The following is a 17366-nucleotide window of genomic DNA, read 5'->3' on the forward strand; positions in this document are numbered from 1 at the left end:
TCAATAATTTTTGTAATTAATTACATTGCACTCAAAGACTCTCCAACAATATTAATCAATCTGCAAGGCTCTCCATAGAATATTAAATCGTTGTAATTAAAACTTACCTAATATAGCTTTGAAGTTTATATTTCCAAAATTCATAATTCCAAATATGATGTAAACAGATTCCATATTTAAATTTTTATTTTGTGGTATTTTCTACAATTCATTATTAGTATTGGAATTCTATAATATTTCTTCATTATCCTTTATCCTTTCTTTTCAGTGTACGTACATGCTATTTAAAGAGCTTTTTATGCAGATTTCCTGTACAATTGAATGAAGGAAATGTTTATTTTGTTTTCATGTTTTCCTTTGTCATTGTTGATACCTTAAAGTTATGAATGCTGTTTCATAAACATTTTCATTCACAGGAACAAAAAAAAATCTCTGTGGCGATATTTTCGTTTCAGATGAATTGCTGGCAGTTATCTAAGTTACCTTATTTATAATGTATACGGAAGGCAGACAAGATATCCGCATTTAATAGACAGATAGCGATTCAAAGTGGAGTTTTTTATAAAATTCTTGAGACTAAGGGAAGAACGGCGGAATAGTATTGAATGCACTATTTTAATCTTTATTATTTATAAAATCAATAAGTAATAATTTTTATTAAAACTCAATTTTAATTAATAATCAAATAAAAATAAATATACATAAATTAAAATCAAAAAATTTAAAAGAAATTTTATTATAATTTTAATTATTTTTTTAATATTTTTCCTAGTATATTTTGAAAAAATCATCAGCAAATTGAATCAAAATCAAAAGAATTTGGTTTTATTGATAATTTTTTAGTTTCTAAAGGTATTCTATCCAAACTATTCTTATTTAAATTTTGTAATTGTTTTGATGATTGCAAGAAACCATTCCTTTTATTATTTTCAATTTTCTTCTCTTCATTTAAAAATAATTTAATATTTTCTTTGTTAGAATCATCGTTTTTCAAATCATCAGAATTTTGATTGTGATTTTCAACTAAATCTGTTTGTATTTCTAAACCACCAAGAGATTCAGTTGAATCATCACTAGCTGGTTCTGGAACTGATATTGTAGAAAAACGTGTTAACAAACCAGTTGAATATAGACGCTCTATAATATACAACATATACACACATTAATTTTATAAAAAATCATCTTTAATTTTATATATTGCAATATTAATAATATTACCTAAACCTTTTGGTGAATTTATTTCAACTCTAACTTCATCTAATTGCTTAGAACTACATAATGGCGTATCTACTTCATATGTATCATTAAATCTTGTATAATCTACCTCATATTCTCCTGTTGCATGCTTAAAATTAACAGCACGTTGAAAACGATGACCCCATAATATTTCTGATGGTAAATAACTGCTTCGTGCTTGTGTAGTCATACCAGTTGATTCAACAACACCTTCTACAATTATTTAAATTTTATAATTTTATATTAAAATTTTTTGAAAATAGTATAAAAGAAACATTACCAAGCATTACTACTATTTCAAAACGTTCTTTTAACATATCCTGTGCTGAAAGAGCATATAAAGGACTATGTTTATTTATTTTATGTACAATAACAGTAGGCCATATAAATAATAACCGATCTTCGTTACCATCAGAGCCAACTTCTAATTCTTGTTGATAAAAAGGGAGTTCTTCTCCTTCTTTAGTTACCTGAATTGAAAATTTTTTCCCATTAAATATTCATATTTTGTTAATAATGGCGAATGTTCTGCAAATTATGAATTTGCAAACAAGTTAAGGTTAAGTTAAAAGACAGGCAACGAAACTGTTTTTAATTTAGAGTCGTGAAAATTTAAAGAAGATCTAAACAACTTAAATAAAATCTGGCCATAATACTTAAATTTCCAATAGCAAATTGTAATAAAACAAAGCTCTCTAAGTCAAAACAGTTTCTTTGGTAATAATACAAGTACATACCTTTTTTCTTATTATTTGTGCTCTAACATGTGCTTCTAATATATGACTTTTACGCATATCAGCAACACGAAACATTAAACATGGAACACCATCACGGTGACATATCACAGCATTTCTTGAAAATAAAAGGGTTTGAGCACGTTTTTTTGGTCTGCAAAACATAAAATTCTAAAATATTTTGAAACAAAATATTTAATAAAAATATTTTCATTATTAAAATTATATTAATAATTTTAAATTCAAAATTAATACGAACCTAGATAGTTTAGCAAAAACTATTCCTACCATAAAAGCTTGTATTATAACACCGGTAATACATTGTAAACACATAACAAAAATTGCTTCAAGACATTTCTCGTTCATATAACGATTACCATAACCAATTGTATGTTGTGTTTCAACCGAAAATAAAAATGCTGACTTAAAACTACGTACTTCTTTTACACATACTGTAAATGTTTCATTTTCTATTAATTTATCTGTATCGCCTTTAAGTGCTGCATCTTCTATACGCATATATTCAATATCACCATGAGCATATGCAATAAGCCACCAAATAATTGCAAAAATTGCCCATGACATTATAAAACTTAAAGCAAATATTAATAGGGTCCAACGCCATTGTGCATCGACAAGTGTTGTAAAAATATCCTAAAATTTTATTTCATATTTTTTTTAAGTTGCAATTACAATTTTATTTTAGAATTATGAAAACAAGCATTACCTGCATATATCGTTTCCTACGTTTTGCTACATTGCCTTGAACAATATTACAATCACCGTTTTTAAATATTACACGTTTTCTCATTCGCCGAGATGATGAACGGGTTTGCCTAAATCTATAAAGAAATTCAGAATTAGATAATTTTTCAAAACTAAAATAAATAGCTAGTAATCATTTAAATATTTTTTTTTAACAAGTGCTTCCTTGCATTGGTAATTTAAGAGGTAAAATACAAAACGACCATATAAATCGATGAATCGAAATAGTAAAATATAATTCATACAAATATTTTAATACTTTCCTAAAATTAAATTTAATATGCTACACAAATTATGTTGCTTCATTGAAAAATTTACAAAATTTTATTAGCGTAAATAAAGATTTTTAAGCATAAAGTGAGAAATAAAAAATTTATGAAAAATTTTTATATACCCCCTAGAAAGTATGATAAAATCTGACACATAGTTTTCCAAGTTCGATGAGTAAAACTTACATAAATTTTGTTACAAGGAATTATTTTAATGCTTTTGTGAATATTGTCAAATTCCTGAGCACAAATATTTTCATTTTTATAGAAACTACATTCTGGTATATGCAATTCAAAAACTGTAATTGAGCAAGAATTCGTCATTTTGAAAATTATTATTAAAAATATTTGCGATAAATGTATAAAATATGCCAAATTTACAAAAAAGGAAAGGTGCTGGAAATGCCATTCCAGACCCAGTAAGTTTCAGAGTCAAATTTTGACAGGACGATCCTTGTAAATTCCGATCGATTGTCTATGCTTTAAAGTTTTAAATATAAGTAATTTATGATAGTAAACATAGATGGGATGAGGTGACTTTGTGCAAACAAAAAGCAAAAGTTTTGTTTTAATTTGAATAAATCTGTCCGGCAGGCCCGAAGTAAACTATATGATCTCGTAAATCGAATTCTGAAATTTTTGAGACAATATTGGATTTACCCGAATTATGAAATTTTGTATTAAATTTTTCAGATAAAAAGTAATTCAGTATAGCACTGGGACGTTCTTTTAAATGTGGCATATACCAATTCGAAAATAGATTTTAGTGAAATTTATCGCCATTTTTAAAAATCGTTTATGATTTCATACGTCAGTTTTATTTATCTTGTATACATTTGCTACTCCGCTTGCTTAATTGTGCCGCATTAACTCCATTACAATAATTTTGTGGTATAGCAGGTTCCGAATTAAATATAACTGCAAATTTCTTATCTTCTCTTGTTAAAATTTAAAATTTTGTGTTTTAGTATTGTTCCCAAATATTTTATAGTGTTTTTTCAAAATAATTTCTTTAATAATTTTATTAATATTTTTGTATTTTAAAACTTTCGCAGTAATAAAGCAAATATAAAAAAAATAGCCATCCCGGAAGAATTTTGAAACCACTATTTAAATTTCATATAATATTTTATACATATATATGTATAAATATATAATATAACAGATTTAGCTATAAGTGTACTCAATTTTTATTTTGTGTAGCAGCTTTTCATATTCCAAAAATAATTTAAAAAATATCATGGCTTTTTTTTTCGCGGGGTCTTCAATTAATTTGGATAATAATAGAACAACTTGTTTAATTTGTATTTTTAATAAGATTTTATTTTAATTTTTTTATGGATAACAAAAAAAAAAAGCAAAAATACAATTTTTTTTTTTTTTTGGCACTCTTCGAAAAATATTGAAAATATTTTAATCTTTATACATATTGTATGGCATTGGTCAATAACAATAACATTAATATGTTTTTTTCTTTGCCTCGTTTATTGTTATTATTAAATTTTGTGAGTATGACAGTAATTGAAAATTTTTGAATGGTAATTGAATGGAATTGCTAAAATTTTTAAATTCAGAGTAAATTGTTGAATCTTCTATTTCATTAATTTCTTAGGTATTATCTTAGGAACCAATCATTCGTTCTCGAAACTAAGACTTAAAAGGCAAAGTAACAGCATTCAAAAATTGTAAAAGCCTTAAGGAATTTCCAAAAAAAAAAGTTGGTTATTATGATTTTGAAATTAATTTGCGAAATATTTTTATATGGGTCTGATCGTCTAACACGCTATTTTACTCGCCGAGTGAGAAGAAATTGAATAAATATGAAAAAATATAATTTCCGAGTGAGAAGAATTATTCGGTATTGCGTATCTCGTTGTTTTCTAAAATGTATACAAAATTTATTTACTATGTTTTTAAAAGTGAGACTCTCAGTCGACAATTTTGAGAAGAAATGCAAAAATTCAATTGAAAAAAAACACATAATTTTATTGGAAAAATTATGAAATCTGATTGAAAAGTGAATAAAAAGTGAATAAATAATAGAGAATGAATTTTCTGCAAAAAAGACCAAATCTCTTAAACTAACAAATCGTTTGGACAAAATTAACAACATACTGTCATTCAAGATACGATTTAGTTATAATTATTGGAAATCTAAGCATAGAAAAACAAATTATTCAAAATTGATTCCCGTCTTTTATGAAAATTACAACTTGTTAATAAAACAAGAATCGCATAAGTCAGAATTTAGAAATTCAAAAAATTTTTCTCTGAACAGTTTAAGTCGAAATTTTAAAGTTTAAGCTGATATTTTCATTTCGTAATTCCGCTTTTCAGTTACCATTGATTTTGAGATCCTGTCGTCAGCTTACATTTAAATTGGTTTGAAATTTATCTAGTTTACGCTAATATCGTATATTTAGTAATTAATAATAAGTGATTATAACAATAAAAAAAAATAATATTCCAAAATAATATTAATCAGGCAATCAATGATAATTTGTCAAATTAATGAAAAAGGCGGTTTATCTCTCTTTTATTCGACCACATTATTTGAATTGTTCGACTTAAATTTTTTTTTTCCTTTTTTTTTTCTACTAGGTGAAAAAATCTCGAACGACGAAGAAGGACGGCTCTATCTGCCTTTTTCCTCCGACAGTGGGGGAGCGTGACTCCTACCTTAAAAAATCACCTAAATTCTGAACGGATAAAACTGGTCCTACAGACCAACTATTACCTCCGCGCTAACTTGGTTTTTCCGTGCAGGAATTAAATACCTTTCATAAGGCAATTGGTATTCCGTGCTAAATCGAATGGTCTTGTTCGTTTAAGTTTTTCTGTCATAACGCCATTGTCTAGTAATTCAACTAATTCGAATTAAATAAACACTAAACTTCAAATTTAAATACAGAGAATTCAAGTATTTTAAAATTTCAACTATTTTTGCCATAAATTGAATTGGCCGGTTTTGCTTAAGTGTTGCCACATAATCAATAATCATTTTACAAATTTATAACTATTTTAAGCTATTACAAGCACGTGCATATTTAATTACAAATTTCCAAATTTAAAATATATAGGAAATTAAAAGAAAAAGTTCGATATTATAAAAATTCCATAAAATATGTACGTGCTTAAAAGAAAGCTTTTGAATTTTTGCAAATTAATTTAATTTCAAATAACTGTAATAATTAAAATTAAAATTAAATTAAACAAAAAAAAAAAAAAAAAGAATTTTTAAAAAATTTTTCTTAAAATATTTTTAATTCGATACATAAGATTTTTGGGTAATTAAAAAAAAAAAATTTCAATATATCATTATAAGCATTTTAAAAAATATATTGATAAAAATATTCTACGTAAATAAACAGAAAAGAACGTCTCATCTCGTCCCGCAGCTGAGATATCAGAGCAGAGCACTCACTATTCTGTCTTACTACAACACACCTATAATAATTTATAGATGAGTGCGGTTTTTGCGGTCGGTCATATTGTTTATTTTATGTTTTTCTCGCTTATTATTCAACGATCTACTTCTTTTGTTCTTTTTATTTTCTTTATTTCTTTATTATTAATAAATAACCTTCATGTTATTTGGCCAAAAAAAAAAAAATTTAATAATGATCAAAAAAATTCTCTTAGCCGCATTTTAGCATAATTAGTTGAATTTTTTTTTTTTTTGAGATTTTAAGTTATTTTTAAAAAGTAATTTTATTATTATTTTTATTTTTCATTTTAAAAAACTTTTATATTTGCGTTGCTTTTAAAAGCTTTGTTGAATTTTCTATTCAAGAAAACAAAAAAAAAAAAAAAATGGAAAGTTTTTAGCTTTTACTCGATACAAACAAAAAAATTTCGGCTAGACAAAAAAAAATTTTTAGTTGACTAATTTTACTTAAAATTTATCATTCGAAAATTTCTTATTATTGCAAAAATATACCTTGACATCCATCCGAATAATGTCCGTCTATATTATTAAGTATATATGAGTTTGTATTGTATTAAAAGAGAAGATTGTATAAAAAGAGAATTATACGAGTATTTAAAGAGCAAATTAAAGAATATGAAATATCCTACTTAGTAGAATATTTACCTAACTAACGAACATTAACCATGATAGAAAAGAATATTTTATGTTTGGAGAACATCACATAGCTATATAAGTAGGTCTTTTCCAGAAATTTATTTTTCATAATTTTCGAAATTTTCAAGAGAATCCCAAGCATTGCCGCCAGCTTTATTCAATATTTCATTTTAAACAGGGCTTACTGAAATAACATTGAAATGCTTTGTTTAAGGTAAACTTATAATTTTGGTTTAAAATAATATCGGTGTATCAATCGGCACAATTTGTAATTGACCCGTTACTTTGGAACGAGATTATATACAGTTAACAATGTACGGAAGAGAATCGACTTCATCGAATCATTACAATTGTAATAAATGGAATAAAACATTTATTTGATTATATATTTTAAAAGTGGTAACCGTGGTTTAAATTGTTGTTATATAATTTGTTTTAAAATAATATAAACAGAATTATTATCTTGCTTGGACAAATATTATCATATTTGGTATGCATAGCAAGCCGCAACTTATTTTTATTATGCAGTTTGCTTAGAGAAATCTTGGAAGTATTCAACGCCCCTTTAGGTTACTTTGCTTAGAAATAACATCTTACATCGCTCTGTGGTGCATCATTAATGACCACTACTTTAAAACTAGAGTATATACTATAATATCAGGAAGATTATAATTTTGCTTAATCTTTGAAATCTATTATATTATATAAATAAATTTTCAATAGGATCAAATCTGTTATACATCTACATATATGAAAAAACTTCAATTTAAGTATAAGAATTTCAAATTTTTAATCACAAATACGAGAAAACAAACAATCATAGTCATTGCATTATACAACTAAGTATATGTGTAGAATTCTGTTTATTGCGAAAATATCAAAATATTTTTAATTAATAAAATTTTATTAACTTTCTTCAACGTGATTTTATTATTTTTTCAAAAAAAAAAAAAAAACATAAAACGTTTAAAATTAAAAATATACAAAAAATAAAATTGTGGTTTTGTAAAGTAATGGTTTGTAAAATAGCACTTTTCCCTTCAACAGATGAAAATACAATCTAACTATTGACGTTCTAGTTAAAAATAATCTAGCTTTTGCATTATACAAGTAAATTTCATTTACATAATGCAATATTTTAAAGACTCCATATATTTGGGATGAGGTGAAAATAAAACTGAAAGAGTCATCAATATAATACTCCAATTTAATGGTTATAATTACCTTAAGATTATCTCACGCAAAAAGAAATAATTAGTTTTGTTAGGGAATTTACCATTTTTAGCTTTCTGCGTCTATAGAAATCTGGAAAATATTAAGTTAATGGGAATTTCTTCATACAATTGCAGAACAGATGGATGACGCAATCAAAAGAACGAGTTAGAGGCAGAAAAATAAAAAAAAAATTCTCCTCGAACTGGACTTAAACCAGTAACCTACCGCTTTTTAGGCGGACGCTTTACCAACTGAGCTACAGAAGAAATTGCTGATGAAATATTCTTCACATTGCCTTTTAATAATCCACATGATTATTAAGTATTGTTTACGTTAAGATGCTACGTGCAATCTACTATTTGAAACACGCAAATTCACAAGAACATATATATAAATAGGTATTGTGCTTATTACATTGGAAAAGCTTACAGTTTCGGAAATATAAGCTGCCAAAAATTCAAATTTTCCAAATTTCAAGAGACGATAGCTTGAGGAGGGTTGAAGATGGAAAAAAATTTTCAAAATTAGTTCCTAAAAGCTCATTTGTTTTTTTCATATTTAATTATGCTGTGCTGTGGTAGGAAAACCCCGACACTTTTTTCTGCGTTAACAAAATTTGACAAATGTTTATAGTTTCATCAAAATAAGTAGTCAAAACATATAATTTTTAGGTCTTTTCGAAGATATTCCGGAGGGGGGGAGGTGGAGATTGGTAAAAATTTTCTTCTACGGAAATAAGTTTTCAGTAAATTATCTTTGTAAATATGCCTATTCAGCTCTCTATCTTCATTGGTGTAGAAGTTTTATAAACGGGTCTATGGATGAACGGACGGACGGACGGACAGAATAAATCTAATAATTATCGCTGTTCTTTAAAATTTTTTTGGAAAAGTGCTTCAAAATGAAAATTTTCTAAAACAAAAAAGAAAAAATATTTTTCATTTTTGATTTTTCACTTTCGTACTTTTTCCAGACTTTGTGTCTTATTGAAAATCACAATGTTTCTTTTGTATATAGTTTTGCTCTCAAATTAGATTATTTAGAATATTGACATTCTAACCTCATTTATACATGTACATACATATACATGTGTATGAATAACTCATAAATTAAAAAAATTTTATTTTATTAATGTGTAGATATGAGTGTTTCATGTCTAAAATATAAAATATTATGATTGTTAAAACGAAAATGTTTTTTTTTTTTCATTAAATGTGGTACAACAATTTGCTTTTATTTACAAATAATTTTAAAAAACAAAAATCGCAGAATAAAAATTCAGAGAAAATATTTTGGTAAGTTAGACATTTTTCTCATCTCTGACAATATTTCACTTCGAGTTCAATAATTTTTAAATTTTAATTTTATTTATTTAATTTCTATAAAATATACATATGTGTGTGTTTTTATGACAATTCGTGTACAGTTCATTTAAATATTTTTATTGTGGTCAAATTTTTGAATATTGTAAATAAAAATTCTTCTACTTTTTAATTGACTTTTTTTTTTTTTGTATTTATCGACTATTTTTGAAGTGCTTTGTTTTGTATTTAAGCGCAGATTATTAAATTAATTAATTTTTCTTTTGTAATTATGTCAATATTCTTATAGAAAGAAGGTGCTTTAGTCAGATTAGTTCAAGACAACTATAAGAGAAACAAAAAAAATGAAGGGGTGAAAAAAAATACTAATTCTTTGAAATAGAGAACGATGGCAATTGCTCATTATGTGCAAAAACAGAAAAAAACGCAGCAAATCTTATACATATGATAGAGTGTGGAGCTCTTAAGTATACGAGAATATGCTTAAGTATACGAGCTTACAAGAATAAATGGGTCTTGACTAAAGTTGTATGAAAATGTGTTTCCCTCAAAAGGTTATCTCAATTTACAATATTTATAAATCTCGGCAGGCCTAGTTTGGAACTGGAAATGGAGTGCTATTTGGTATGTTTTTGACATTACATATTAAAATAAGTTACAATAAAATTTCATAAAAAGTATAGGTATTGAGAATTAAAACCAGACCTAAGTATTTAACCGGCCATCTAAAACCTATGGGGTAGGTAATTATTTATTTCGACACTCGGAAACCAAATCAAATTTTATATCAAATTTTATATTTGAAATATTTGGATTATATTATTGCTTATCTACACTTCGGATTCTGGAGCAATATTAACATGTTATACATATAACAATAGCAATATCCGATAGCAAAGTTTGACAATTTCGAAAACTTTACCATCCAATATCCTATTGTATACTCTTTAGAATAGAATTTTTCTATTTTTAATATTAATTAATTTATTAATTTTAACGCAATCTTCATTCACGCAATATTTATTTTGTTAGTGTCCAAATAAATTTCTTAAAATTAATTTAATTTTAATAACACTAAAATTTTATATTCATTCATAAATAAGAAAAACCAGCAAAAAAAAAACTAATTATGTACCTATTATAATAAAAACCATGTTGTATACATTCATCGTGCCATGCTTTTTGTTTGGAATGTGCTGATTTGAAAACTCTTGTTGGCATTTTATTTAAATAATATTTGATTTCAGGCATTTTTAATGTGATTATTTTTGTTATATTCGAAAATATTTTTTAACACCAACTACTCGTATATATGAACTGAATTTCAATTACATAATTATTTTATATTAAAAATAATTTCAAAAATTTTCAAAATTTCAGAAATTTAAATTTAATTAAATTTTTATACAAGATTTTTGCGAAAATATTTGATAACACTTTTGCAATATTTTTGATAATCAAAAAAAAATTTTACAAAATTTAAAATTTATTTAAAATTTTTTAATTTTTTTTTCGGTTTTCAATGTAGCCACCATGCAGTATAGGTCGAAAACAAAATCTAAATCATTACTATTTGTACTTTCGTTTCTAAAAACTGTTCATTCTAATTGTAATCCGATCAAAATTTACTCAATTATCTCATATAAATCATGCCAATATTAAGAGAAAAAAATTCTTTAAAACTCAAGAGATTATTTAATGAAAACTCAATTAATTCGATTGTTGCATCATGAACGCATTCTGTTCGGGGTATCTAATACTCGTATGTAACCATCATACACATATACCAAAAACACATATATAACATTAAGATGAATTGCTTAATGCAAATAATAATTAGAGAATTAAATATCATTAAGTAATGATCATTATTATTTTATAAAATTAATTAAAATAAAATAAAACTTTTGTTTTTTCTAAATTTATAGCTTTTACACTTCAGTATTGTGCTTCTCATAAAAGAGATAAGTATATATAAATAGTAATCTATATATAAGTATCTCTCTTATATTGTAATTTTTTTTTATTAATAGAATAGATTTTGAATTCTAAATAGTAAAATGAGGTCAATAATACAAAATGGAATATTTTTTATAAAGAAAAATTTTTGTTTTTTTTTTTGTTGACCATAAACTTTTTCAATGTAAAGTTCAATATCTGGCAGACAGATTCAGACTATAATTACATACTCGTATATAAATATTATTATAAAATTGCAATAAATATATCTAGGCTATCTTAATAAATTTCATATTATGCTGAACGTGTCTAATAAATATATATATATATTACATATAGATACGTGTATAATACGTGTATTTTTAGGACGTCATTGGAATACCAAATAATATGATGGTCATTATTACTTAGTACATTGAACTTTTTTAAAAATGTATGTAAATTAGAAAAAAACAAAAATCTGGCAAGCAAATCTTTCGTTACAAAAATATAATCCTTTAATTTTTTGCTTGGTAGAAGAAAATTTTTACTTAAAAAATTATCTAATGTATGTATATATATATATATATGTTATAAATTAAATTAGACTAAAAATAAATAATACTATACGTTAGTGATAATAAATTAATTTTAACTATATACTAACTCTGATATATAGAATATTTTATGTTTATATATAGCTAATAGAAATTTTTAATACAAAACATACGCCAACTGTTAGTCGTTAATAAAAGATTTCGTGTTTTAAAATTTGTGTAATTTATTTTTTGTAAAATGATAACATATCTGTGACTAATCTAATAGATTATATTTAGTGTAATATTCTGTTATACTATATTTTCTATTAGAATATTTCAGATAATTGATTTATTTGTAGTGAAACTATTGTTAAAAGAAAAATTATTGAATTACCACCTGTAGTAATTGAACATTCAAAATTCAGTGAAATATGGAAGACAATACAAATGAATTTTGCAGTTTTAATGCAATTTCAGAAATATTGTTGAAAATCATAATATTCAGAACCTTTCAGTTCAATTTATTTTCATTTTTAAATAATAGTCACAGAAATATTTTTTTAAGTATATACAATTGACACGACAATGCTTCCAAATTAAAATCGTCTACTTGCTTAAATACAATTATTGATTTATTAGCAATATCTAACAATAATAAAATTATTTATAAGCGCTATGCAAAATCTATCCTACTCGAAACATCTTCATGCATGCATTCAAGAATTCAATTATATTATCTAACAATGTAAACTATATTTAAAACATTCTTATGTCATAAATTTATTTAAAAAATAATTAATTTTCAATTATTAATATAATTTATAATATAAATTAAATTATAATTTGACGATTAATTAAAAATTAATTAAAAAAAGAAAATATAAATCATAAAATTTCTATGTTTTGATTTGTAAAATGTTTACAAATCAAAAAAAATTTTATTAAATAACAAAAAAAAGTTCAATTAATTTTTTTTTTTTTGGCGGACTTGGACACGCATAAATTCTCTTTTAACCGCAATAAAAGAATAAAAAATGTTTATATAAAAAAAAAAATGTGCTAAGAGAAGTTGCAAATGTTTTTGTTTATAAACATAAACAAATCATTTTCGAATGACGTCAATAAAACAGATAGTCTAAAGATTATGCATACAATTTTAAATTTTCTACTACTACAAAAAAAGAACCATTTGAGATTTATTAAATGTAAAGGATCTAAGAATATCATTTGCATAAAAGAAAATTTGCGTAAATCAAAGAGAATAAAATCAAGAAAAAAAAATCAAAACTAAAATTTTTAAAACCAAGCTCAGCCCCTAAAAGTATGCAATATTCTCAAATTAAATATTAAATACACTTTATAAACCAGTTCATAATTAGAGTAAATACAGTGATCGCGGATTTTTTTTTAAATTTTCCCTACCATCTTAAATTTTCTTACTTCGTACGAGAATGTGACTTGAGATCAAAGATTATTTTATTACTATTTAAAATTCAAAATATGAACTTCCTGTATTAAACAATTTTGTTGCAAATTCATTTCCAGCGCAAAAATTCAAATTTCCAAAGTTTTGAAAGTGAATGGGAAATTTGGGCCACTCGTTAGGTAAAGGTGGACTATGACACGAAGTACAGTGTTCCACAATACACGGAAATTCAATCTTTGAAATGAATATAAATTTTATAATTAAAATAAAGGATCACATAAAATTCTTCAAAATAGAAATTTTTGTATGGTAAAAAATACTTTTTTCGCAGTAACTAGTTTTACCGGAGTGGTACAAAAAACTCTATAACACTGTCGTGTTAAAAAATCGTCGTGTCTTTAAAAATTTACAATATTTTTTGTAAAAACATTTTCCGAAACTGAAAGATACAGCAATACTAATTTCGGAGTTATGACTTCGTTTTTTTTATTAATATTTATAAATTTGCATTATTAGAAAGGGCATTAAAGGGTATAGTTTCTCGGATATAATGGTAAACTGCATTAGCCTACACACTTATTCTACATACTTATCTTCCAATATTAAGGAAATTTTGTATATTATATGTGTTTATGAAATTTTAAAAATTATTTCAGTTCATCAAGATATATTTTCGGAAAAATTTGTAATTTTAAAGATCTAGAACAATTTTGAAATAGAAAATATTCAAGTTTGTGGTCTCATAGCTACATAGATGGAGCCAAGGAATTTTATTTTACCATATCTTGCAATGAACCCCACAAAAATTTGAAAAGGATATATTATGAACTTTCGATTAATTCCTTAACAATACAAAATAATACCTAAAGAATAATCTAAGGCAAAAAAAAGAGTATTTTACCTAGAAATAGCACGTGGTGATTCTGCAACAGCTTTAAATGACTTTCTCAATCGCTTATGGAATGTATCGAATAAAGATGATCTTCTCTTTGAAGATGGTAGTGCTATAATATTTTCATCAATTTTATCATCTATATTTTCTTTACTTATTATCTCTGGAACATTAAAAGTAGTATTTTTTCCATTTACGAGTTTCCGTATTGGTTCAATTATAATTTTATTTTCTTCTGGATCAGCAATCATTTTGTTAAAATTTGTTTTTTTTTTTTCTGATTTTCTAAATTATGCTTAATTTTTTATTATTATTTTCTAGTTTTTGTTTTTATGATTATGTCACGAAATTTTATATTTTTATTTTAGTTTTTATTTTTCTTATTCTTGTTTTTCTAAATTTTTCTATTATCCATTTTCAAAATTTTCTATTTTTATCAAAAATATCATGGTTTTCCGGTCAATTCACTAAAATTTAAATATTAAAAAAATTATATAAAAAAAAAAATTAAAATTATTAAGAGAAATAAGAGGAACTAATAAAATACAACAATTACAAATAAAGAATTTTTTTTATTATTTCCTTATACGTTAAAGAATGGCATAAGGTTTATTTTAAGAGCGTCTTCTATCAGATAAACTGCAACTGTTGGCAAATTTTTGTTGGTCATGGACAAATATGTACTATTTGGGTTTGAGTATGGGCCACTCGAATTTCGTACATTTGCCAACTTACATGAAGGAATGGCATTTTCGACTGTTTTGTTTTGACAAATTTAGAACTTAATCATAATATTATCTATGATTGAATTCTAAAATTTTTTTGGAAAAAAAAAAATTTTTCAAATTTCAATAGTGTCGCAATCGAATAATATTTTCTTTCTTGCAAGCAGAATTATGAGCCGCATTTTAAAATTAAATGAGCCGCATTTTTCCGACGGCTGAAATAAGATAAGCATATGGCTCAAAATATGTTTAGTTCAAGTGTAGATGGTAAATTATTGCAAATTTAAGAATTTTAAAAATAATAATTTATTTTAAACACAAGAGCAAGCCTACAAAGTGCTCGTGGTAATTCCAAATTTTCATTTCTTAGCTCAATCAATTTTGTCATTAAATTTCAAAATTAAAATCAATTGAATTTGGTGAACTGACCAGAGCCTAAAAAATGATCAATTCTAATTTATCCTCGTAAATCATAAAAAATTTATTTGAATAATTTTTTTTTTTCTTGGGACACACAAAATTCAAAACACAATTTATGAACTCAATGTGACAAATTTAATTAATAATAATTTTTTATTTTTAAATAAATTTTTAGACTCGTGTTCACTTAGAAAAAAATTCTGTATACAATTATGTTATGAGAAAACTAAATTTTAATTATTAAAATATTTTTTAATTAAACAGAAACAAAAAAAAACACAATCTACCTTTATGGTAAAACAACATTTTTTCGCACGTGATCATTTTTTTTTTTTTTTTTGATTTTACGTCAAAATAATCAATTTTAACATTTTCTGTTGCAATTTTTGTTGTCTTAAAATTATTGTATATTTTTTTTTTTGGTATTTATATTTCTATTTTTGTAAATTTTAATTTTCCGAAATTGAAATTTTTATGAGAAAAATTAAAAACGAAAAAAAAATTAAAAGTATTTTATTATACGAAAAATATAATGAAGCGATCTTATCAATTTTGCGATCAAAAGCTTACTAAGTACTCAACAAGCAACAAAAAAAGTTTTCAATTTTGTTTTTTTTTCAAAAGTATTTTTATAAATTTTTTGACATTGAAAGCCGAAAATGATTTTCTAGCTTTATATGAAGGACTAAAAATTTTCTTTATAAAAATGAGAGAATATTTTGTATAATTTTAGAATAGAATCTCTCTCTTTCTCTCTCACTTTATCTCTCATTTTATGATTCTCTTGTATTCGGTAATCGGTAATAGAGTATGGTATAGAAATTTCGATTCTTAACTTTTAATGAATTGTTTGAATAACATTAAAACTACAAAATTTTGATTAATTTAATAATCTTGAAATTTATAAATTAATTTAAATACCAAACTTACCAAAATTTATAAACTCAATTAATTAATTAATTGTTTTATCAATAAAATTACATTTAATATTTCAAATATGTAATTAGTCTTGTTCTTTAACGATTCTCTATAATTTTAGTTTTAATACAAAAGAGAAGATTTTTGAGCTCGAAAATTTGATCACTGATTTTCTGCTCAAAAATATTTTATAATTTCAATTAACTTTACAGTTAAGCTCACGAACAATATATTTCGCTCTTTTGCATTTTCCTTTTCACCCTCTTTCTTATGAATGCTTTTTTGCTGCCTCTTAATAGCAAAAAGAGTATAATAAATTATGAGTAACCTATGTATGTATAACGAGAGTGTAAAAATTTTCTAAAATTAATCGAATATTATGGATTCAAATGATCAAATTTTTGTTAGTAAAATGTCAGATATTAAATTAATTATAAAAAGTTTTTGATATACGGATTGGATTAAACTTACGTTCTTTGTGTTCTTAACTAAGTATAATCTAAGTACAGTTTAATCTTATACTCACGGTAGTACAAATTATAGTAAAGTTTATTTTCTAGTTGCACAATCTTATTTTACAAAATCTAAGACAGCTATAAAAATTTGGTTGATAATAGAGGTTAATTTTATATATAGTACGATTTCTCCGAAAATTTCGTCAGTTAGTAAGAATATTGTGGTTGTAAAGAATATTATTATGGTTAATTATTTTCCTATATTTTCGAAAAATTCGTTTTATAATTTCTTATATAGATGATTAAAAATTAAAACCGGTCATCAAAATTGGTTGAGTCGAAATTAAAACAAATAAGTGCACACATAGACTGACAGACATTTACTCCGAAAATATCCTACTTTATTTGTAGTCAATTCCACATTTTTG

At 24.5% G+C, this 17366-nt stretch overlaps 1 protein-coding gene across 1 annotated transcript; it reads right to left on the reverse strand.

Annotated features, from left to right (window-relative positions):
- Positions 1-826: 826 nt before the first annotated feature.
- LOC129608949 (G protein-activated inward rectifier potassium channel 3-like) lies at positions 827-15966 on the reverse strand (the record flags this gene model as incomplete). The annotated part of the gene is made up of 8 exons (XM_055520755.1): positions 15853-15966; positions 14430-14887; positions 2698-2812; positions 2230-2624; positions 1974-2124; positions 1517-1706; positions 1219-1449; positions 827-1137 (listed from the first exon to the last, which is right to left on the reverse strand). Coding segments are annotated over exons 2-8 (1635 nt in total), but the record flags the coding sequence as incomplete, so codon positions are not given.
- Between the last annotated feature and the right edge of the window lie 1400 nt (positions 15967-17366).

The sequence above is a fragment of the Condylostylus longicornis genome, unplaced genomic scaffold (assembly GCF_029603195.1).
Source record: "Condylostylus longicornis isolate FDR11 unplaced genomic scaffold, ASM2960319v2 ptg000038l, whole genome shotgun sequence".
NCBI classification, from domain to species: domain Eukaryota; kingdom Metazoa; phylum Arthropoda; class Insecta; order Diptera; family Dolichopodidae; genus Condylostylus; species Condylostylus longicornis.